Source organism: Coregonus clupeaformis, unplaced genomic scaffold, assembly GCF_020615455.1.
Source record: "Coregonus clupeaformis isolate EN_2021a unplaced genomic scaffold, ASM2061545v1 scaf3573, whole genome shotgun sequence".
NCBI classification, from domain to species: domain Eukaryota; kingdom Metazoa; phylum Chordata; class Actinopteri; order Salmoniformes; family Salmonidae; genus Coregonus; species Coregonus clupeaformis.
In genome coordinates this window covers 1-23264 of record NW_025537027.1, presented here as the reverse complement: position 1 = coordinate 23264, position 23264 = coordinate 1, and the positions used below count along the sequence as shown (strand labels likewise).

Sequence of the window (23264 nt, the reverse complement as noted above, 5' to 3'; positions counted from 1 at the left end):
TTACCCAAAATCCCCCTCGTTGTAGTTTTAGTAAAATCCCGTGTTGTAGTTTAGTACCGTAAAATCAAACGTGTCATAATCTCGTGCCGTAAACTCCCACGTGTCGTAACCTAGTGTAGTAAAATCACACGCAGGCGCAATACATTCAAAAATACGATTTCATCGTGGAAGGGAAATTATCAGTTCTCTCCCCAACCCAAACACACAGTTAACAGTCCTGCTGTAACTCAGTTTTCCCCTCATAGTCAAACAACATTTAACAGAGCTCACAACGCATAGAACCTGAATTCTACACACACACAAACATAATTTAAGGGGCTTTATTCCATCGCAATGGCCCTCTAAGGTCACACGTTAGCATGTAGCATGGCGCATATTAGCATTATCATTTAGCATTAGCATGTATCTAACATGTGGCTTGCAACACGTAACAATATAACCTGCATTGTGCCTAAATTATTTTTCCTTTACCACTAACTTTATGCTGCCGTGAGTTCATGGATATCCTATGAGTTACATCAAACAAAATGCTTCGTCAACCACCCGCTGAGCGGTAACATGCAATAGAATATATTCGAAAAACCCCAGTCCCAGACTGACCTTCAACACCTAATGCGTTAGAGGATTTTATTGGCCCATCCTATGATGGCCTCGTTTCGAGGTCTTATCAGATTCACAATGCCCTAATTGTATACGTATATCTGCCTTATTCATCTGCCTTTATTCACTACCATCAATTGCTCTACAATTTTAGAATAATTATGACAGACCCTTAGTCGACCGCAATAACACCACATCAGCACAAACCCAAGTAATTTACACGGTACACCCTTCCAATGCCCCCCAATGAGTCACCTCGCGACTCAGGAATGGAACAAAGAACGATGCAGACAGATCCCGGACGAGCCCCCATTTGTCGTATCGCGTCGATGCTGGTGATTATTGCTGTCAAACAAAGAGTCCGCTTAGGCTGCACTTTGATTATAAGTTTTTTTAATATCACAAGATGTCAGCATAAGTTTACAGACCCTGCAGGGCTGGAGAACAGATAATCTGTCTGTTCCAACCCCCTCTGCCTCCAGCCTATACTTATAAAGAATGCAAAAATATGGGTTGCTGCCCCTGCTGTCCAATCACCTGTCTCCCCTGGGGCGTCACCCTACAAATGGCTACTTTTGAACAAAAATAAACATCCCTTCAGTTCCACTTAAAAACCATTAACAAAGACATAATCCTAATACACTACAACTCACTGAAAGCTATCTGTTCCACTCTGGTTATATACTACTGTACTCACAAAAATGTTCAATTTCCACTTTGATTAGATATCCTACTGTACTCACTGAAAGCTATCTGTTCCACTCTGGTTATATATCCTATTCTACTCACTAAAGGTTTCCCTTTCCACTCTGGTTAAATATACTTCTCTATTCACTAAAAGGTATCTGTTCCACTCTGATTAGATATCCAACTGTACTCACTGAAAGCTATCTGTTCCACTCTGGTTAGATATCCTACTGTACTCACTAAAAGCTATCTGTTCCACTCTGGTTAGATATCCTACTGTACTCACTAAAAGCTATCTGTTCCACTCTGGTTAGATATCCTACTGTACTCACTAAAAGGTATCTGTTCCACTCTGGTTATATATCCTACTGTACTCACTAAAAGGTATCTGTTCCACTCTGGTTAGATATGCTACTGTACTCACTAAAAGGTATGTGTTCCACTCTGGTTATATATACTACTCTACTCACAAAAATGTTCCCTTTCCACTCTGGTTAGATATCCTACTGTACTCACTAAAAAGTAACTGTTCCACTCTGATTAGAAATTCTACTGTACTCACTAAAAGGTAACTGTTCCACTCTGATTAGATATTCTACTGTACTCACTAAAAGCTATCTGTTCCAATCTACAGGAATGTACAGTATGACAGAGCTACTTTGTGTTTATGTGGCTGAAAACACAACAGAGGTCTTTTGATTCCTCTTCCTCCTCCTCACCTCTGTAACCCCACCCAACCAGGAAGCTCAGACAGCTCCAGTCCCATCCCCCTGGCTTTCCCTGTGACAAGGTCACGTGTATGTAGCCCCCCCTACTCTCTATGGAGCCAAAAGCAAACTAGACAATGACTGGGAGCCCCTGTGAGATTATAGACTGGTCTGTCTGCTGTCTGTATGGGACTTTCACCTACTCCTACATTGACCTGCTCAGAAGACCGTACGCTCTACCTTCTGTAGCGCCTTATGGTCAGATGCAGAGCAGTTGCAATACCAGGCAGTGATGCAACTGGTCAGGATGCTCTCGATGGTGCAGCTGTATAACCTTTTGAGGAACTGGGGACCCATGCCAAAACTTTTCAGTCTCCTGAGGGGGAAATGGTGTTGTCGTGCCCTCTTCACAACTGTCTTGGTGTGTTTGGACCATGATTGGTGATGTGGACACCAAGGAACTTGAAACTCTCAACCCGCTCCACTTCAGCCCTGTCGATGTTAATGGGGGCCTGTTCGGCCCTCCTTTTCCTACAGTCCACGATCAGCTCCTTTGTGTTGCTCACATTAAGGGAGAGGTAGTGCGTACTGCCCAGTACATCAATTTGGCCAAGATTCCAGACATCCAGGACCTATGTACTAGACAATGTCAGAGGAAGGCTCAAAAAATTGTCAAAGACACAAGTCACCCAAGCCATAGACTGTTCTCCCAGCTACAGCATGGCAAGCGGTACCGGAGCGCCAAGTCTATAACCAAAAGTGTCCTTAACAGCTTCTTCCCCCAAGCCATAAGACTGCTGAACAATTAATCAACTGGCCACCCAGACAATTTACATTCCCCCCCCCCATTGTTTTTAAACTGCTGCTACTCGCTGTTTATTATCTATGCACATTGCCTCTGTACCGGTACCCCCTGTATATAGCCTCGTTACTGTTATGTCATTTTATTGTGTTACTTTTTGATTTTATTATTTTACTTTAGTTGATTTTGTACATTTTCTCTTAACTCTATTTGTTGAACTGCATTGTTGGTTAAGGGCTTGTAAGTAAGCATTTCACGGTAAGGTCTACACATGTGGTATTCGGCGCATGTGATGAATAAAATATTATTTGATTTGAGAGCGAAGAACATGTAGAATATAGAATATGGAGGCATTCTAGAATATAACATTAAAATGAGTAATGCTAAGGCAGGGAGCAGGGACATATAGCATTTTATTTCAAATCAGAAACAGAAGCCAGTTTCCAACAAATATTGTGCAGAAATCACTTCATTGTCCAGAAAGGGGGACACCTCCCCACGCCCATGAGATAAGAAATGTATCAAATAAAGGTGTAATAAACCATATACAGGCAACATTCAAACAACACATTTAGTTAAACAACTAGCAACACATTTAGTTAAACAACTAGCAACACATTTAGTTAAACAACTAGCAACACATTTAGATAAACAACTAGCAACACATTTAGTTAAACAACTAGCAACACATTTAGTTAAACAACTAGCAACACATTTATTTAAACAACTAGCAACACATTTAGATAAACAACTAGCAACACATTTAGTTAAACAACTAGCAACACATTTATATAAACAACTAGCAACACATTTAGTTGCCAATTAGCAACACATTTAGTTAAACAACTAGCAACACATTTAGTTAAACAACTAGCAACACATTTAGTTAAACAACTAGCAACTACATTTCTGTATAAAACTCTTTGATCGATTTTGAAATAAAAATAACTGCTTCGTGGTAATTCATGTATTGTCATTAATACCTGCTTCATGGTCATTGGTCATTCACGGATTGCCGTTAATAAATGGTTCATGGTCATTGGTCATTCATGTATTGTCATTCACAGGAGCATACAGTAGTTGTTATCTGAAATACAACAGAAATGAGCTAAATCACACCTTTTTCAGTTCCTCTTAGCAACAAATATACAAGCAAAGATTTGTGTTAGTGATTAGTTGTTGAAAAATACAAACAGGAGCTGATGAAATTTGGGGAAGTAAAAAAATAATTGGCTTTTTTTCTATGAAATTTAAATAGGATTATTTCTAAGTAATTTCAGATGAATCAGAGAAAGTACACTCCAGACAGAGCATTTAAAAGGACTTCATCACAATTGTCTTAACAAATCTCAAAAACGACAAATTCAATACCTCAAAATATGTGTCAACATTACATCTGCATGAACACAAGATTCTACATCAACCTCTGATCTCACGCTTCAGTCTGAGGTTTCAGTTTAGCCCACAGTCTGTCCCAGAATGCCTGGTGCTGATTGGGGTCTTGGGGCCAGTCCAGATAGGTCCTGGTCTTCACCAGGCGAGCCAGCCTGTGGTGGGCAGACAGCTGGCGAGGGGGGGATCTTCTCCAGGAAGACCAGGAGGATGACGTCCCCTTTGCTCCACCTGCAGCCTGGAGGTGGCCAGCTTCATCTCCAGGGAGCACCAGTTACTGCGCAAGTAGTGGCGGCTGACTAGGCAGAGGGTGTGGCGGCTCTGGTAGAGGCTGTCTGTGATGTTCTCCACAATGTCCTTCCCCAGCTGGAAGTCCCTGCTGTGCAGACAGAGGCGCAGGAATGGAGGACCCCTCTGCTCCAAATTGGGAAGCAGGTCCTCCACCACCCAGTGTTCGTCCTTCCCGCTGTAGGAGACAAACGCATCGTAGTGGTAGTGCCCCCTAGGTGTTGGATCGCATGGCCTCCGACAGCCAGCCAAGGGTGATGTGGTAGAGGGGGAGGAGGTAGGGGCCGGCCAGGTTGTGAACCAACACCACCAGCATGAAGAACAGGACTCCCAGACCAGTCGCAGCAAAGAGCACAAAGTCCACCTCTGTTGAGCAGTTGTCTTCTGTGTACTTTACAAAATTAGGTGTGTCTAGTCCATTGTCCGACAAGCATATCAAATCCTCCAGAGCATACATAACTGGATGTGAATACGGAGAAAGCATGATCACCTCAACTTGCCTGTACCCCTTGGCCCATGTAATGAGCCAAGCATTGTCACAACTGCAAAACATCTGAAACTTAAAAAGTATCAAATACTTAAGGCTAGAGAGAGGTTCAGTAAAGCTGTAGAATACATTATAAATGTTCTCGATATGCAAATACAATGTTTTCAAAGATTTTAAGTCTTTAGTTAAACTCCCCTCCAAAGAATAAATCCTGCAGTTATAAAGTTCCAGAACCTCCAGTTTGGTCAGGTTGTGAAAAATGATGTTGGCAGAACGCTGTATTAAAAGATCCACCCGTCTTAGAGCCAGTTTCCTCAGGTGAATCAGCTGATTAATTTATGTTAAATCAACACTTTTAGCTGAAAGCTTAGATCTGTAGTCAAATGTCTCCACAGACGTGAAGTACTTTCCCATGAATTCAGATCCACAAAGGAATTCTTCAGCATCAGTATTAAGATGGGTTACGGACTGAAAGAAAGGTCTGTCACAGTCTTCAAATGAAACCGTCTGGCCTTTGAGCTGGAGACTCAGGTTCTGTTTAGATGTGATGTTACTGCCGATAGTCAACTGCATTGGCCTCATAGCTGAACTAATGTACAGATGACTCAGCTGACTCAGAATGCCACCAAATATAAGTGTCAGATTCAGCTTGATCACAGGTTCTGTTAGTGGATTGTGCACTTGCCCGAGAAACACTTGTTTTAGAGACGTGAGGTGTGTGAAAGACATTGCCTCAATGTTGTGAATAAGTGGATTGTTCCTGAGGTCTAAACGTGTCAAACTACTTAAACCAAAAAATGTGTTTGCATGGATCTGTGTTATGTTGTTTCTTGTAATGTTTAAGGACTCCAGATTTGTCAATCCCAGGAAAGCAAAGTCTTCAATGTTTGAAATAAAATTATGTGTTAAATCCAGGTACTGCAGTTTAACAAGACAGCTAAATTGTTTTGCAAAAAGTATTTGTGGATTGTTCAACTGTAAAGTGAGTTTTGTTAACCATGTGATTGGTTGTTTTTGGCAGGAGCATATATCAAATATGTTACCTGTCAGGCCATCTATTGTTAATTGATTAAGGTTTTTGAGACTGGAAATGAAATTCCATTTCAAATGGGGAGTAGGATAGATGGCTCCAGGTCCAGATAAATGCATATATTCTAGCCCAATGCACAATTCAACACTGGACATAGAGAGGCTGCTTGTATTGGCATTGTCTAAATATATTTGCTTGATTGAAAGCAAAAACACGACATTACAGATACTTTCAATATCAATGTCATTGCTACAAGAGCAACTTGTCACGGTTTACTATGCCAGAACCCAGAAGCAGACCAGGACAAGGTACGTTGAGAGAAAGGTGAGTGTTTATTTAGTAGATTCCGAGTGAGGCTGAATAATCCAGGGAACAGAGCGGGTGGCGTGGATGGGTTGTTGAGGGTGCAGTGGTTGGTCCGGTACTGGCTCGGCAGCCGCCGACCATCAGTCAGAGGTTGGGTGAAGGTTCCGGGTGAGAGACTGCAGACAGAACAAAAACGGAGGTCAGTACACAGCAAGTCACAAAGTGCAAAACAACAAAACTAACACCAATGGCTCAGAGGCTGATACGCTGACAAACATACTGTTCATAGCTAACGATCCGGCAGGAACTGGATGTTAGGCCAGAGCCTAAGAAGGGGTGATGATCAGGACCAGGTGTGCAGATTGCTGATGGGATGCAGGTGCGGAAAACAAGAGCGCTCCCCGAGCGTTCCCGAACCCTCGGGAAACTGGAGATTACGAACCGGAACACTAGTCACCAGACAGGACCCGACTCAGACAGCCGGGATCGTTACAGTACCCCCCTCCGACGAACGCCACCGGGCGGACTCCCCGGAGCGCCAGGATGGAGGCGGTAGAAGTCACTGATGAGGTCCGCATCTAGGACCTGTCGCCGCGGAATCCAACTCCTCTCTTCAGGGCCATACCCCTCCCAGTCCACGAGATACTGGAAACCCCGGCCCCGCCGTCTGGAATCCATGATGCGCCGCACCGTGTAGGCAGGACCACCTCCGATCATCCGAGGAGGAGGAGGAGGAGGCGGAGGAGGCAACAGAGGACTGAGGAAGACAGGCTTGAGGCAGGAGACATGAAAGGTGGGATGGACTCTGAGCGTCCTCGGTAGTTTGAGTCGAACTGCCACTGGATTGATCACCTTCTCCACCACAAACGGACCAATGAACTTCGGTAACAACTTCCTAGACTCAGTCCGTAACGGAAGATCCCGTGTGGCCAACCAAACCCCTATCTCCGATGGTATAGGTGGGAGCGGGGATCCGCTGACGATTCGCCTGGAGCTGATACCGGTCCGAAACTCTAAGGAGTGCCTTTCTGGCCCGATGCCAGGTCCGGTGGCAACGACGAATATGGGCCTGAACAGAAGGCACAGAGAGCTCCTTCTCCTGAGAAGGAAACAGGGGAGGTTGGTAGCCATACAGGCACTGGAAGGTTGGCAATAGGCACAAAGTGGGCGAACTTGCTGAATCTGTCCACGATAGTCAGAACGACCGTGTTCCCCTCAGAAGCGGGCAACCCAGTGACGAAGTCCAGGGCCAGATGCGACCATGGTCGCCGGGGAATAGGAAGGGGGTGAAGTAGTCCAGAGCTGGGCCGATTGGTACTCTTATTCTGCGCACACACTGGACAGGCAGCAACAAAACCCCGAGTATCCTCGGCCATGGCAGGCCACCAAAAAGCGTCTGCGAAGAAACGCCATTGTCCGAGCCACGCCAGGGTGACAAGCCATCTTGCTGGCGTGGGACCATTTGAGGACAGCAGGACGAACCGACTCAGGCACAAACAACCGACCGGGTGGACCGTTACCGGGACCGGGCTGAGTCCGAGGGCCGCCAGCACCTCCTCCTCAATCTTCCACATAACTGCTCCCACGACGCAGTTCCGGGGAGGATTGTCTCGGTCTTGGACCCACTCTCCTCCGTCTTGGAGAACATCCGGGACAAGGCGTCCGCCTTGCCGTTCTTAGATCCAGGTCGGAACGTCAGGGCAAACTTGAATCGTCCCGAAAAACAACGCCCACCTGGCCTGACGGGAGTTGAGACGTTTAGCGATTGCACGTAAGCAAGATTCTTGTGGTCAGTCCAGACAATAAACGGTTGCTCCGCCCCCTCCAACCAGTGGCGCCACTCCTCCAAGGCAAGTTTCACCGCGAAGCTCCCGGTTACCCACATCGTAATTCCTCTCCGCAGGCGAAAGGCGACGAGTAGTAGTGGCGCAGGGATGGAGTTTACTGTCCGTGGAGCATCGCTGCGACAGGATGGCGCCAACTCCCACATCAGACGCGTCCCACTTCAACGACGAACTGACGGGCCGTGTCCGGTTGAGAGAGAATCGGTGCGTTGGTGAATCGCCTCTTCAAATCCAGAAACGCCGATCCGCCTCCGGATTCCACTTGAAGGTCCTGATACTGGAAGTCAAGGCAGTTAACGGAGCGGCCACACGGCTGTAATCCCGGATGAATCTGCGGTAGAAATTCGCAAACCCCAAAAATCTCTGGAGTTGCAATCTCGTACCGGGCTGGGCCCATTCCAGAACCGCTCTAACCTTCTCCTGGTCCATCCTAATCTCTCCCCCTGGAGATGATGTACCCGAGAAAGGATGTCGTGGTGGGCGTGAAACTCGCACTTCTCGGCCTTCACGAACAGGCGATTCTCCAACAATCGCTGCAGAACCTGCCGGACATGCTGGACGTGGTCGGGAAGGTTCCTTCGAGAAGATCAGAATGTCATCCAGGTAAACAAACACAAAGAGACCGATCATATCTCTCAGGACGCCGTTCACCATACTCTGGAATACCGCTGGAGCATTGGTCAGTCCAAACGGCATCACCTGATACCGGGCGACCCATCGGTGTATTGAAACCCTCAACCACTCGTCCCCCTCTCTGATCCGGACCAGGTGATACGCATTGCGTAGGTCTAGCTTGGTGAACACCGTAGCACCCTGTAAGGAGTCGAAGGCAGAACTCATCAAGGGCAGGGGATACTTGTTCTTGACCGTGATGTCATTCAACCCCCGATAATCAATACACGGTCGAAGAGAGCCATCCTTCTTACCCACAAAGAAGAATCCTGCCCCCAGGGGTGATGACGAGGGACGAACGAGACCAGCAGCTAGGGACTCCTTGATGTAGGTCTCCAACGCCTCACGTTCAGGTCGGGAGATACTGTATAACCTTCCCCTTGGGGTAGACAGCTCCAGGGACCAGGTTGATGGCACAATCATATGGTCGGTGGGGAGGGAGTGACAGAGCCTTCTGCTTACTGAAAACTTCCCCAAATCGTGATATGTCTCGGGAACCAGGGACAAATCTGGGGGTTTAGCCTCAATCACCTGACTGGGAACCGAATGGGGGCAGGCAGTCTTGAGACAGTTAGCATGACAATCAAGGCTCCAACTCGTTACCTTGCCCGTCACCCAATCGAACGTGGGATTGTGTTCCTTCAGCCAGGGGTATCCAAGGACCAGAGGAACATGGGAAGGCGGCAGAATGAAGAATGAAATCATCTCAGAATGATTCCCCGACAACCGCATCTTAACCGGTTCAGTCCTCATCGTGATACGTGCCAGACTACTGCCGTTCAGAGTGGTCGCTTCAATGGCTTCCGGCAATTGCTCCTTGGAAAGCCCCAGCTGTTCCACCAACTCGGCATCAAGAAAGCTTCCATCGGCACCTGAATCGATAAAAGCGTTAAGCGCTAAGCTCTGATTCCTGTTCACAAGGGTAGCCGGGAAACGGGGTCTGACAGAGGTACTGAGAGGTTGAAACTGGCTCGCTAAAAGTCCTCCCAACTTTAGCGAGCCGGGCAGTTTGACGACCGCCGGGAACAAGTGGAGATGTAATGTCCCGAGCTACCACAGTAGAGGCAGCAGTTGGTCTTACGTCTATGTTGACGCTCCTCCTTGGTTAACCCGTGCCGCCCCACTTGCATGGGTTCAGAATCGGGAGAGAGGACCTCTCCACTAATCCATTGTGGTGGAGAATGATCGACGTGTTCTGGTCCACCACCCGACCCGACTGGGAACTGAGAAGCTGATCGATTGGACGGACCCCATTGCTTCTCCCTCCTTCGCTCTCGGACTCGATTATCCACCCGAATAGACAAGGCTACCAAGCTGTCCAGGTCACTAGGCTCCGGATAGGAGATCAACTCATCCTTGAGCTGCTCCGACAGACCCTGGTAAAAGGCCGCTTGCAAAGACTCCTCGTTCCACCCACTCTCCACAGCCAACGTCTTGAACTCGATCACGAAGTCGGCCACGCTACGAGTTCCTTGGCGAGCGAAAACAGGCGCCTAGCTGCGTCCCTCCCTCGGACGGAATGGTCGAAGAGCTTCCTCATCTCGGCCGTGAACCCCTGGTATGAAGCCATGCAGGGATCCTGTCGTTCCCAAACGGCTGAAGCCCACTCCAGCGCTCGACCACGCAGCAACTCAATCACAAAGGCTATCCTAGCCTTGTCTGTGGCATAAGAGTAGGGCTGTAGATCGAACACTAATCCACACTGCATAAGGAAGGAACGGCATCTTCCCAGCTCCCCCTCATATTTATCCGGCGTCGGAACCTTGGGCTCACGGATGGACACAGCTTCAGAAGCGGCAGGCGAGATGGGTGAAACCGGTAGTGGATCCTCCACCGGACACTTACGTTGGTTCTGGACCTCCGTCAGACCGGTAGAAAGGTTCCGAACTGACAACGCGATCTCCTGTAGTACCGTGCATGATGGCCCAACATCTTCTCCTGCTGGGTAATAGCATGACGAACAGAGTCCAGGTCCGCTGGGTTCATACTGGCCGGATCGTTCTGTCACGGTTTACTATGCCAGAACCCAGAAGCAGACCAGGACAAGGTACGTTGAGAGAAAGGTGAGTGTTTATTTAGTAGATTCCGAGTGAGGCTGAATAATCCAGGGAACAGAGCGGGTGGCGTGGATGGGGTTGTTGAGGGTGCAGTGGTTGGTCCGGTACTGGCTCGGCAGCCGCCGACCATCAGTCAGAGGTTGGGTGAAGGTTCCGGGTGAGAGACTGCAGACAGAACAAAACGGAGGTCAGTACACAGCAAGTCACAAAGTGCAAAACAACAAAACTAACACCAATGGCTCAGAGGCTGATACGCTGACAAACATACTGTTCATAGCTAACGATCCGGCAGGAACTGGATGTTAGGCCAGAGCCTAAGAAGGGTGATGATCAGGACCAGGTGTGCAGATTGCTGATGGGATGCAGGTGCGGAAAACAAGAGCGCTCCCCGGAGCGTTCCCGAACCCTCGGGAAACTGGAGATTACGAACCGGAACACTAGTCACCAGACAGGACCCGACTCAGACAGCCGGGATCGTTACACAACTGAAGTACTGGATTTGCTTAATCCCAGAAAGGGGAAGGCGCAGTAGGACTTCCTGGCTGAAAACCGCATTTAAAATGGTCAGGTTCTGGAGCCAAGCCATTGCACCTTCCTCTATATGTGTTATTTCATCAAATAATAAGTCAGCTCTTGTTAGATTGTTAAAAACAGATGTCACGCTTTGGTTGTTGTTGGAGCAGTTTGATTGGTTTAACGATTGTATCACTGGTGCGTTTACACTTATCGCTATAAGTGACTTTATATTCATTATTCTGCATAGTATCTCTGACAAATCCTCTTCACAGGGTTCACTAATGCTGAATCTTTGTAACTGAGGGATGCCATGGAAAACATCTGGGGCCATTGCTGTTAACCTGTAACCCTGTATGGTCAAATGACTTAACTTAACTAGATCTCTGAATGTATGAGGCCCAATATGACAATCGCAACACCCAGAGCCCATTACCCATTTACCTATCAAGTGCATGTGTTCCAGATTTGGAAGGTGGCTATTCCCAGTTGGAAGGATTTGAGCAAAACAGCCGTCAATGTACAGGTACTCCAGATCCTGAAACTGAGAGAAAAAGTCAAGAGACATGGATCTATTTTCGCCATGTGTCATAGTTATGCAGAGGTTATTGATATTAGGGGGAAGTCCAAGTAGATCTTCCTCGATGGCTGTAACATCTTCACAGGCAGCAGTGTAATGTTCTTCATGATGACGTAGGTAGGTGCAGGTCCAGGTGGCAAAGTCTCCCAAGTCTTCACCACTGTCATAAATCTGGCATTTGGGATGCATCCATCCGCTAGCACTCTGAATCCACAGGAACAGGACTGCAGGGTGGGAAAACATACCTCTCATCTCTCCTGACGTCAGTCAAATCTACTGAGATAATTGTCAGAATAGTTTGGTTCCGGTTGATATCTGTAGAACGTTGGTTTGATACAGTAACACCCTTCAGAATGCTGCAAACAGTATGGAGTCTTTCTACTTCTTCTTGTTTGTCAGATTGGTTCCTCCTTGGTAACTAACAGCAGCTCATACCTTTCAGTTGTTCCAATATTCTGCCCTTTCACCCTCCAGATGAATTGTATCTCAAGGATACAGGAATAAATATTTAATGTTTAGTTTGGTTCCAAAAGTAAATAAATAATAAAATGTCCCACAGTCAATGAAGAAATTAATGCAGAGCTGCAACGTGTTCTCTGACCATCACAGATGATGTCTGCAAATGTTCGAGGAGCAGCATCCTGTTTGTACAGCACAGTCACACCGTATGTTAGACAGCTTGTGAAAGTCTATTTTTACCTGTTTTTACGGTTCTCTCTTTCAGTTCCTGAAAAGAAACGTACTGTCTTTAAGAAATACAATTTACATGAAGGACCTGTTTGGATCTGATAGATTTCAGAAGACAGATGAGTCTAACTAAAATATCTGAAGATTGTAATGAAACGTTAGGGGCTCCCGAGTGGAGCAGAGGTCTAAGGCACTGCATCTCAGTTTAGGAGGCGTCACTAGAGACGCCGGTTCGATCCCGGACTGTATCACAGCCGGCTGTGATTGGGAGTCCCATAGGGGAGTGCACAATTGGCCCATCGTCGTTAGGGTAGGGTTTGGACGGGTAGGGGGCTGTTAATGTTAATGTAAATGAGAATTTCTTCTTAACTCACTTGCCTAGTTAAATAAAGGTAAAATAAAAATATGAATTTTAATACAGTACTTCATATTTTTTCTAACTTTACTAATTTCTCTAGTAAATATCAAAAGAGGAAGTGGGTAACTTATTTAATGAAGTTGTGCTGTTGACATCATTATTATAAAAAATATTATTAGTATTGTTATTATTACTATTATTATTATATTATTATTATTATTATTATTATTACTACTACTGTTATTATTATTGCTGTTTTTATTATTATATTTACTATAAGGTAACTATTCTACTCTGATTAGATATCCTACTGTACTCACTAAAAGGTAACTGTTCCACTCTGGTTAGATATCCTACTCTACTCACTAAAAGGTAACTGTTCCACTCTGGTTAGATATCCTACTCTACTCACTAAAAGGTAACTGTTCCACTCTGGTTAGATATCATACTGTACTCACTAAAAGCTCTGTTCCACTCTGGTTAGATATCCTACTGTACTCACTAAAAGGTAACTGTTCCACTCTGATTAGATATTCTACTGTACTCACTAAAAGCTATCTGTTCCAATCTACAGGAATGTACAATATGACAGAGCTACTTTGTGTTTATGTGGCTGAAAACACAACAGAGGTCTTTTGATTCCTCTTCCTCCTCCTCACCTCTGTAACCCCACCCAAACAGGAAGCTCAGACAGCTCCAGTCCCATCCCCCCTGGCTTTCCCTGTGACAAGGTCACGTGTATGTAGCCCCCTACTCTCTATGGAGCCAAAAGCAAACTAGACAATGACTGGGAGCCCCTGTGAGATTATAGACTGGTCTGTCTGCTGTCTGTATGGGACTTTCACCTACTCCTACATTGACCTGCTCAGAAGACCGTACGTTCTACCTTCTGTAGCGCCTTATGGTCAGATGCAGAGCAGTTGCAATACCAGGCAGTGATGCAACTGGTCAGGATGCTCTTGATGGTGCAGCTGTATAACCTTTTGAGGAACTGGGGACCCATGCCAAATCTTTTCAGTCTCCTGAGGGGGAAATGGTGTTGTCGTGCCCTCTTCACAACTGTCTTGGTGTGTTTGGACCATGATTGGTGATGTGGACACCAGGGAACTTGAAACTCTCAACCCGCTCCACTTCAGCCCTGTCGATGTTAATGGGGGCCTGTTCGGCCCTCCTTTTCCTATAGTCCACGATCAGCTCCTTTGTGTTGCTCACATTAAGGGAGAGGTAGTGCGTACTGCCCAGTACATCAATTTGGCCAAGATTCCAGACATCCAGGACCTATGTACTAGACAATGTCAGAGGAAGGCCCAAAAATTGTCAAAGACACAAGTCACCCAAGCCATAGACTGTTCTCCCAGCTACAGCATGGCAAGCGGTACCGGAGCGCCAAGTCTATAACCAAAAGTGTCCTTAACAGCTTCTTCCCCCAAGCCATAAGACTGCTGAACAATTAATCAACTGGCCACACAGACTATTTACATTTCACCCCCCCCCCCATTGTTTTTAAACTGCTGCTACTCGCTGTTTATTATCTATGCACAGTCACCCCCGCACATTGACTCGGTACCGGTACCCCCTGTATATAGCCTCGTTACTGTTATGTAATTTTATTGTGTTACTTTTTGATTTTATTATTTTACTTTAGTTTATTTTGTACATTTTCTCTTAACTCTATTTCTTGAACTGCATTGTTGGTTAAGGGCTTGTAAGTAAGCACTTCACGGTAAGGTCTACACATGTGGTATTCGGCGCATGTGATGAATAAAATATTATTTGATTTGAGAGCGAAGAACATGTAGAATATAGAATATGGAGACATTCTAGAATATAACATTAAAATGAGTAATGCTAAGGCAGGGAGCAGGGACATATAGCATTTTATTTCAAATCAGAAACAGAAGCCAGTTTCCAACAAATATTGTGCAGAAATCACTTCATTGGCCAGAAAGGGGGACACCTCCCCACGCCCATGAGATAAGACATTTATCAAATAAAGGTGTAATAAACCATATACAGGCAACATTTAAACAACACATTTAGTTAAAAAACTAGCAACACATTTAGTTAAACAACTAGCAACACATTTAGTTAAACAACTAGCAACACATTTAGTTGCCAATTAGCAACACATTTAGTTAAACAACTAGCAACACATTTAGATAAACAACTAGAAACACATTTAGTTAAACAACTAGCAACACATTTAGATAAACAACTAGAAACACATTTAGTTAAACAACTAGCAACACATTTAGATAAACAACTAGCAACACATTTAGTTGCCAATTAGCAACACATTTAGTTAAACAACTAGCAACACATTTAGTTAAACAACTAACAACACATTTAGTTAAACAACTAGCAACTACATTTCTGTATAAAACTCTTTGATCGATTTTGAAATAAAAATATCTGCTTCGTGGTAATTCATGTATTGTCATTAATACCTGCTTCATGGTCATTGGTCATTCACGTATTGCCGTTAATAAATGGTTCATGGTCATTGGTCATTCATGTATTGTCATTCACAGGAGCATACAGTAGTTGTTATCTGAAATACAACAGAAATGAGCTAAATCACACCTTTTTCAGTTCCTCTTAGCAACAAATATACAAGCAAAGATTTGTGTTAGTGATTAGTTGTTGAAAAATACAAACAGGAGCTGATGAAATTTGGGGAAGTAAAATTATTGGCTTTTTTTCTATGAAATTTAAATAGGATTATTTCTAAGTAATTTCAGATGAATCAGAGAAAGTACACTCCAGACAGAGCATTTAAAAGGACTTCATCACAATTGTCTTAACAAATCTCAAAAACGACAAATTCAATACCTCAAAATATGTGTCAACATTACATCTGCATAAACACAAGATTCTACATCAACCTCTGATCTCACGCTTCAGTGTGAGGTTTCAGTTTAGCCCACAGTCTGTCCCAGAATGCCTGGTGCTGATTGGGGTCTTGGGGCCAGTCCAGATAGGTCCTGGTCTTCACCAGGCGAGCCAGCCTGTGGTGGGCAGACAGCTGGCGAGGGGGGATCTTCTCCAGGAAGACCAGGAGGATGACGTCCCTTTGCTCCACCTGCAGCCTGGAGGTGGCCAGCTTCATCTCCAGGGAGCACCAGTTACTGCGCAAGTAGTGGCGGCTGACTAGGCAGAGGGTGTGGCGGCTCTGGTAGAGGCTGTCTGCGATGTTCTCCACAATGTCCTTCCCCAGCTGGAAGTCCTGCTGTGCAGACAGAGGCGCAGGAAAGGAGGACCCTCTGCTCCAAATTGGGAAGCAGGTCCTCCACCACCCAGTGTTCGTCCTTACCGCTGTAGGAGACAAACGCATCGTAGTGGTAGCGCCCCCTGGTGTTGGATCGCATGGCCTCCGACAGCCAGCCAAGGGTGATGTGGTAGAGGGGGAGGAGGTAGGGGGCCGGCCAGGTTGTGAACCAACACCACCAGCATGAAGAACAGGACTCCCAGACCAGTCGCAGCAAAGAGCACAAAGTCCACCTCTGTTGAGCAGTTGTCTTCTGTGTACTTTACAAAATTAGGTGTGTCTTATTCCGTTGTCCGACAAGCATATCAAATCCTCCAGAGCATACATAACTGGATGTGAATACGGAGAAAGCATGATCACCTCAACTTGCCTGTACCCCTTGGCCCATGTAATGAGCCAAGCATTGTCACAACTGCAAAACATCTGAAACTTCAAAAGTATCAAATACTTAAGGCTAGAGAGAGGTTCAGTAAAGCTGTAGAATACATTATAAATGTTCTCGATATGCAAATACAATGTTTTCAAAGATTTTAAGTCTTTAGTTAAACTCCCCCTCCAAAGAATAAATCCTGCAGTTATAAAGTTCCAGAACCTCCAGTTTGGTCAGGTTGTGAAAAATGATGTTGGCAGAACGCTGTATTAAAAGATCCACCCGTCTTAGAGCCAGTTTCCTCAGGTGAATCAGCTGATTAATTGATGTTAAATCAACACTTTTAGCTGAAAGCTTAGATCTGTAGTCAAATGTCTCCACAGACGTGAAGTACTTTCCCATGAATTCAGATCCACAAAGGAATTCTTCAGTATCAGTATTAAGATGGGTTACGGACTGAAAGAATGGTCTGTCACAGTCTTCAAATGAAACCGTCTGGCCTTTGACCTGGAGACTCAGGTTCTGTTTAGATGTGATGTTACTGCCGATTGTCAACAGCATCGGCCTCATAGCTGAACTAATGTACAGATGAGTCAGCTGACTCAGAATGCCACCAAATATAAGTGTCAGATTCAGCTTGATCACAGGTTCTGTTAGTGGATTGTGCACTTGCCCGAGAAACACTTGTTTTAGAGACGTGAGGTGTGTGAAAGACATTGCCTCAATGTTGTGAATAAGTGGATTGTTCCTGAGGTCTAAACGTGTCAAACTACTTAAACCAAAAAATGTGTTTGCATGGATCTGTGTTATGTTGTTTCTTGTAATGTTTAAGGACTCCAGATTTGTCAATCCCAGGAAAGCAAAGTCTTCAATGTTTGAAATAAAATTATGTGTTAAATCCAGGTACTGCAGTTTAACAAGACAGCTAAATTGTTTTGCAAAAAGTATTTGTGGATTGTTCAACTGTAAAGTGAGTTTTGTTAACCATGTGATTGGTTGTTTTTGGCAGGAGCAAATATCAAGTATGTTATCTGTCAGGCCATCTATTGTTAATTGATTAAGGTTTTTGAGACTGGAAATGAAATTCCATTTCAAATGGGGAGTAGGATAGATGACTCCAGGTCCAGATAAATGCATATATTCTAGCCCAATGCACAATTCAACACTGGACATAGAGAGGCTGCTTGTATTGGCATTGTATAAATATATTTGCTTGATTGAAAGCAAAAACACGACATTACAGATACTTTCAATATCAATGTCATTGCTACCAAAGCAACTGAAGTACTGGATTTGCTTAATCCCAGAAAGGGGAAGGCGCAGTAGGACTTCCTGGCTGAAATCCGCATTTAAAATTGTCAGGTTCTGGAGCCAAGCCATTGCACCTTCCTCTATATGTGTTATTTCACCAAATGATAAGTCAGCTCTTGTTAGATTGTTAAAAACAGATGTCACGCTTTGGTTGTTGTTGGAGCAGTTTGATTGGTTTAACGATTTTATCACTGGTGCGTTTACAGTTATCACTATAAGTGACTTTATATTCATTATTCTGCATAGTATCTCTGACAAATCCTCTTCACAGGGTTCACTAATGGTGAATCTTTGTAACTGAGGGATGCCATGGAAAACATCTGGGGCCATTGCTCTTAACCTGTAATCCTGTATATACAAATGACTTAACTTAACTAGATCTCTGAATGTATGAGGCCCAATATGACAATCACAGCACCCAGAGCCCATTCCACATTTACCTATCAAGTACATGTGTTCCAGATTTGGAAGGTGGCTATTCCCAGTTGGAAGGATTGGAGCAAAACAGCCATCAATGTACAGGTACTCCAGATCCTGAAACTGAGAGAAAAAGCCAAGAGACATGGATCTATTTTACTCATGTGTCATAGTTATGCAGAGGTTATTGATATTAGGGGGAAGTCCAAGTAGATCTTCCTCGATGGCTGTAACATCTTCACAGGCAGCAGTGTAATATTCTTCATGATGAGGTAGGTTGGTGCAGGTCCAGGTGGCAAAAGTCACCCAAGTCTTCACCACTGTCATAAATCTGGCATTTGGGATGCATCCATCCGCTAGCACTCTGAATCCACAGGAACAGGACTGCAGGGTGGGAAAACATAGCTCTCATCTCTCCTGACGTCAGTCAAATCTACTGAGATAATTGTCTGAATAGTTTGGTTCCGGTTGATATCTGTAGAACGTTGGTTTGATACAGTAACACGCTTCAGAATGCTGCAACAGTATAGAGTCTTTCTACTTCTTCTTGTTTGTCAGATTGGTTCCTCCTTGGTAACTAACAGCAGCTCATACCTTTCAGTTGTTCCAATATTCTGCCCTTTCACCCTCCAGTTGAATTGTATCTCAAGGATACTGGAATAAATATTTGATGTTTAGTTTGGTTCCAAAAGTAAAGAAATTATCAAATGTCCCACAGTCAATGAAGAAATGAATACAGAGCTACAATGTGTTATCTGACCATCACAGTTGATGTCTGTATACATTCGAAGAGCAGCATCCTGTTTGTACAGCACAGTCACAACTGTATTTTAAACAGCTTCTCTTTCAGTTCCTGAAAATAAACGTACTGTCTATAAAAAAAGACAATTTACATGAAGGACCCGTTTGGCGTGATAGATTTCAGAGGATAGATGAGTCTCACTAAAAATATCTGCAGTTTGTAATAAAATATGAATTGGAGTACAGCACATGCTTCGTAAACAACAGGTGTGGACTAACAGTGAAATGTTTACTAACGGGCCCTTCCCAACATTGCATAGAGAAAGAAAACAGAGTAGCTATTTGGTTAACTATTTAACTAACTGTTTAGCAGTCTTATGGCTTGGGGGTAGAAACTGTTCAGTGTCCTGTTGGTTCCAGATGTGGTGCGTTGGTACCGCTTGCCATGCTATAACAGAGAGAACAGTCTATGGCTTGGGTGGCTGGAGTCTTTGACCATTTTTAGGGCCTTCCTCTGACACCGCCTGGTATAGAGGTCCTGGATGGCAGGAAGCTTGGCCCCAGTGATGTACAGGGCCGTACGCACTGTAGCGCCTTGCTGTCGGATGCCAAGCAGTTGCCATACCAGGCGGTGATGCAACCAGACAATATGCTGCTGAATGATGCAGCTGTGGAACTTTTTGATGATCTGAGGCCAATGTCATATTTTTTCATTCTCCTGAGGGGGAAGAGGCGTTGTCGTACCCTCGTCACGACTGTGTTGGTGTGTTTGGACCATGATAGATCTTTAGTGATGTGGACACAGAAGAACTTGAAGCTCTCGACCCACTTCACTACAGCCCCGTCGATGTGAATGTTTCCTGTAGTCCACAATCAGCTCCTTTGTCTTGCTGGGACGGTCTCAGCAGAAATGAGGCTTTCTAACATGGACACTGTACCAAGATCTTACAATAACAATTAAAGTCCTAGCGGATAATATTCATATGTGCCTGGGGCGACCCAAACACTGCTTAACACAGTCTGCTTGATAAATGGCACCCTATTTCCTTTATAGTGCACTACTTTTTGACCAGGGCCCATAGGGCCATACCGAGATCATTTCAAGTCTTTAATCTGATTATGCAATTAATTGGTTGGTTAAACGTCTGTTCCTGGGATTAAACATTTACATTTACATTTTAGTCATTTAGCAGACTCTCTTATCCAGAGCGACTTACAGTTAGTGAATACATATATATATTTTTTTATACTGGCCCCCCGGGGAAATCAAACCCACAACCCTGGCGTTGCAAACGCCATGCTCTATCAACTGAGCCACATCCCCTGCCGCCATTCCCTCCCTACCCTGAACGACGCTGGGCCAATTGTGCGCCGCCCAGAGTCTCCCGGTGGCCGGCTGCGCAGAGCCTGGATTCGAACCAGGATCTCTAGTGGCACAGTTAGCACTGCAATGCAGTGCCTTAGACCACTGCGCCACTCAGGAGACTAGTAAGGATATTAAAGCCATGCTAGAGCCAAGCAAGGGGATTTCCCAAGATGCCTCTTTCACTACTCTCTGTTTATCTCATATTCATATTCACCATACAGTGGAATCGCCTATCTGCTCCTGGAAAATTCCACATTCCCTTTCTCTGTTTTCTTCTGACAGGGTTTGACCTTAGCCCAAAACAGCACACTATAAAGCAGAATAGCAAAGGTTTTGTTTTGCTTATGTTTTGTTGCTTTTTGTATCTCAAGATGTAGCTGTTGTTGTTGTTGTTATTTCTGTTGTTGTTGTCAAGATATGTATCCATGGCAATGAGGTTCCAAACATGTTAACAGGGGTCTCCAAATAGAAATATGTTTGCAAAGTTCTGTTCACAATCACAACTCCTACTCTACCTCTGTGATCTGCGCTTCCATCACACTTTTGGATTGACGGAAGTTCATAATAAAACAAATTAATTCAACCCCTTTTGCCACCCTTTATACAGCATGATAATTGGTAATGAATGATTTATGAATCATCAACAGCCCTTATAAAGGGTTAACAAAGGCTTCATAACCCTTCAAATGTATATTTTCTCATTCTTAGATTGTGACCATAATGAATACATTCTTAAACTCAATGGACTCCAATCCTGCCTCCCATCCTCCTTCCTCCCTCCTCACCCTCTCTCTCCTCCCTCCTCCCATCCTCCTTCTTTCCTCCTCCCTCCTCCACTCCTCCCCCACCTCCCTCTCTTTCCCCCTCCTCCCTCCTCCCCTCATCTACTCCCAGTTTTACCTCCATCTGAAGGCATGCTGCTGAATTCCAAGAGAGTTACCATGGTTTTAAGGCTGTTCTTGCCACTCATTGTCACAGAGATGACATCTCTCTCTCTCTCTCTCTCCTCTCTCTCTCTCTCTCTCTCTCTCTCTCTCTCTCTCTCTCTCTCTCTCTCTTCTCTCTCTCTCTGCTCTCTCTCTCCCCAACCAAGTCTGCCTTTGCCTCCCCTCCTTCCGTCTCTCTCTCTGTTCCCTCCTTCCTTCCTTCCTTCCATCCCCTTCCTTCCCTTCCTTCCTTCCTTCCTTCCTTCCTTCCTTCCTTCTTTCTTCCTTCCTTCCTTCTTCCTTCCTTCCTTCCTTCCTTCCTTCCTTCCTTCCTTCCTTCCTTCCTTCCTTCCTTTCCTTCCTTCCTTCCTTCCTTCCTTCCTTCCTTCCTTCCCCCCTCCTTCGCCTTCCTTCCTCCTTCCTTCCTTCTTCCTTCGTTTCCTTCCTTCCTTCCTTCCTTCCTTCCTTCCTTCCCTTCCTTCCTTCCTTCCTTCCTTCCTTCCTTCCTTCCTTCCTTCCTTCCTTCCTTCCTTCCTTCCCTTCCTTCCTTCCTTCCCCCCCTCCCTCCCTCCCTCCCTCCCTCCCTCCCTCCCTCCCTGACCTTTCTTCCTTCCTTCCTTCCTCCTCCTCCCTACCTCTCTAACCAAGCTGGATGGGGAGGTTTTGTTGAATCCAGACCTGGGTTCAAACAGCATTACTATTGTAACCAGTAGGCATGGGTTGCTCTTTGGGACTATTACATTGGTTCCATCAACAGGCCAGCCCAATAAAGCACACTTAAAAGTATTTGAAAGAAAATGAATACTTTGAACACATGTCTGTGTAGGGTCCATAATACACTGCTCAAAAAAAATAAAGGGAACACTTAAACAACACAATGGAACTCCGTCAATCACACTTCTGTGAAATCAAACTGTCCACTTAGGGAAGCAACACTGATTGACAATAAATGTCACATGCTGTTGTGCAAATGGAATAGACAACAGGTCGAAATCATAGGCAATTAGCAAGACACCCCAATAAAGTAAGTGGTTCTGCAGGTGGTGACCACAGACCACTTCTCAGTTCCTATGCTTCCTGGCTGATGTTTTGGTCACTTTTGAATGCTGGCCGGTGCTTTCCTCTCTAGTGGTAGCATGAGACGGAGTCTACAACCCACACAAGTGGCTCAGGTAGTGCAGCTCATCCAGGATGGCACATCAATGCGAGCTGTGCCAAGAAGGTTTGCTGTGTCTGTCCAGAGCATGGAGGCGCTACCAGGAGACAGGCCAGTACATCAGGAGATGTGGAGGAGGCCGTAGAGGGCAACAACCCAGCAGCAGGGACTGCACCTCCAGCCTTTGTGCAAGGGAGGAGCAGGAGGAGCACTGCCAGAGCCCTGCAAAATGACCTCCAGCAGGCCACAAATGTGCATGTGTCTGCTCAAACGGTCAGAAACAGACTCCATGAGGGTGGTATGAGGGCCCGACGATCCACAGGTGGGGGTTGTGCTTACAGCCCAACACCGTCAGGACGCTGAAGCATTTGCCAGAGAACACCAAGATTGGCAAATTCGCCACTGGCGCCTGTGCTTCTAAGATGAAAGCAGGTTCACACTGAGCACATGTGACAGACATGACAGAGTCTGAAGACGCCCGTGGAGAAGCGTTCTGCTGCCTACAACATCCTCCAGCATGACCGGTTTGGCCCGGTGGGTCAGTCATGGTGTGGGGTGGACATTTTCTTTGGGGGCCGCACAGCCCTCCATGTGCTCGCCAGAGTAGCCTGACTGCCATTAGGTACCGAGATGAGACTTCAGACCCCCTTGTGAGACCATATGCTGGTGCGGTTGGCCCTGGGTTCAGCAATACATGTG

General features: G+C 45.3%; 1 protein-coding gene and 2 pseudogenes across 1 annotated transcript; all 3 read right to left on the bottom strand.

Annotated features, from left to right (window-relative positions):
• Nucleotides 1-3563: 3563 nt before the first annotated feature.
• LOC121551851 lies at nucleotides 3564-5010 on the bottom strand (annotated as a pseudogene).
• On the bottom strand, nucleotides 4781-13716 carry LOC123490254 (leucine-rich repeats and immunoglobulin-like domains protein 3). The gene is made up of 2 exons (XM_045220325.1): nucleotides 13670-13716; nucleotides 4781-6242 (listed from the first exon to the last, which is right to left on the bottom strand). The coding sequence occupies exons 1-2, from the start codon at nucleotides 13714-13716 to the stop codon at nucleotides 5300-5302; spliced, it is 990 nt and encodes a 329-aa protein (XP_045076260.1). The 3' UTR covers nucleotides 4781-5299.
• A 1163-nt stretch (nucleotides 13717-14879) lies between these two features.
• On the bottom strand, nucleotides 14880-18788 carry LOC121551932 (annotated as a pseudogene).
• Nucleotides 18789-23264: the final 4476 nt, after the last annotated feature.

Bases quoted from the DNA above. Each gene is read 5' to 3' on its own strand.
- LOC123490254 (XM_045220325.1), bottom strand. From the start codon at position 13,716: ATGGGACTGGAGCTGTCTGAGCTTCCTGTTTGGGTGGGGTTACAGAG. The intron at 6,243-13,669 runs GTGAGGAGGAGG...TTGCTCTTGTAG, and splicing joins GTTTGGGTGGGGTTACAGAG to CAATGACATTGATATTGAAA.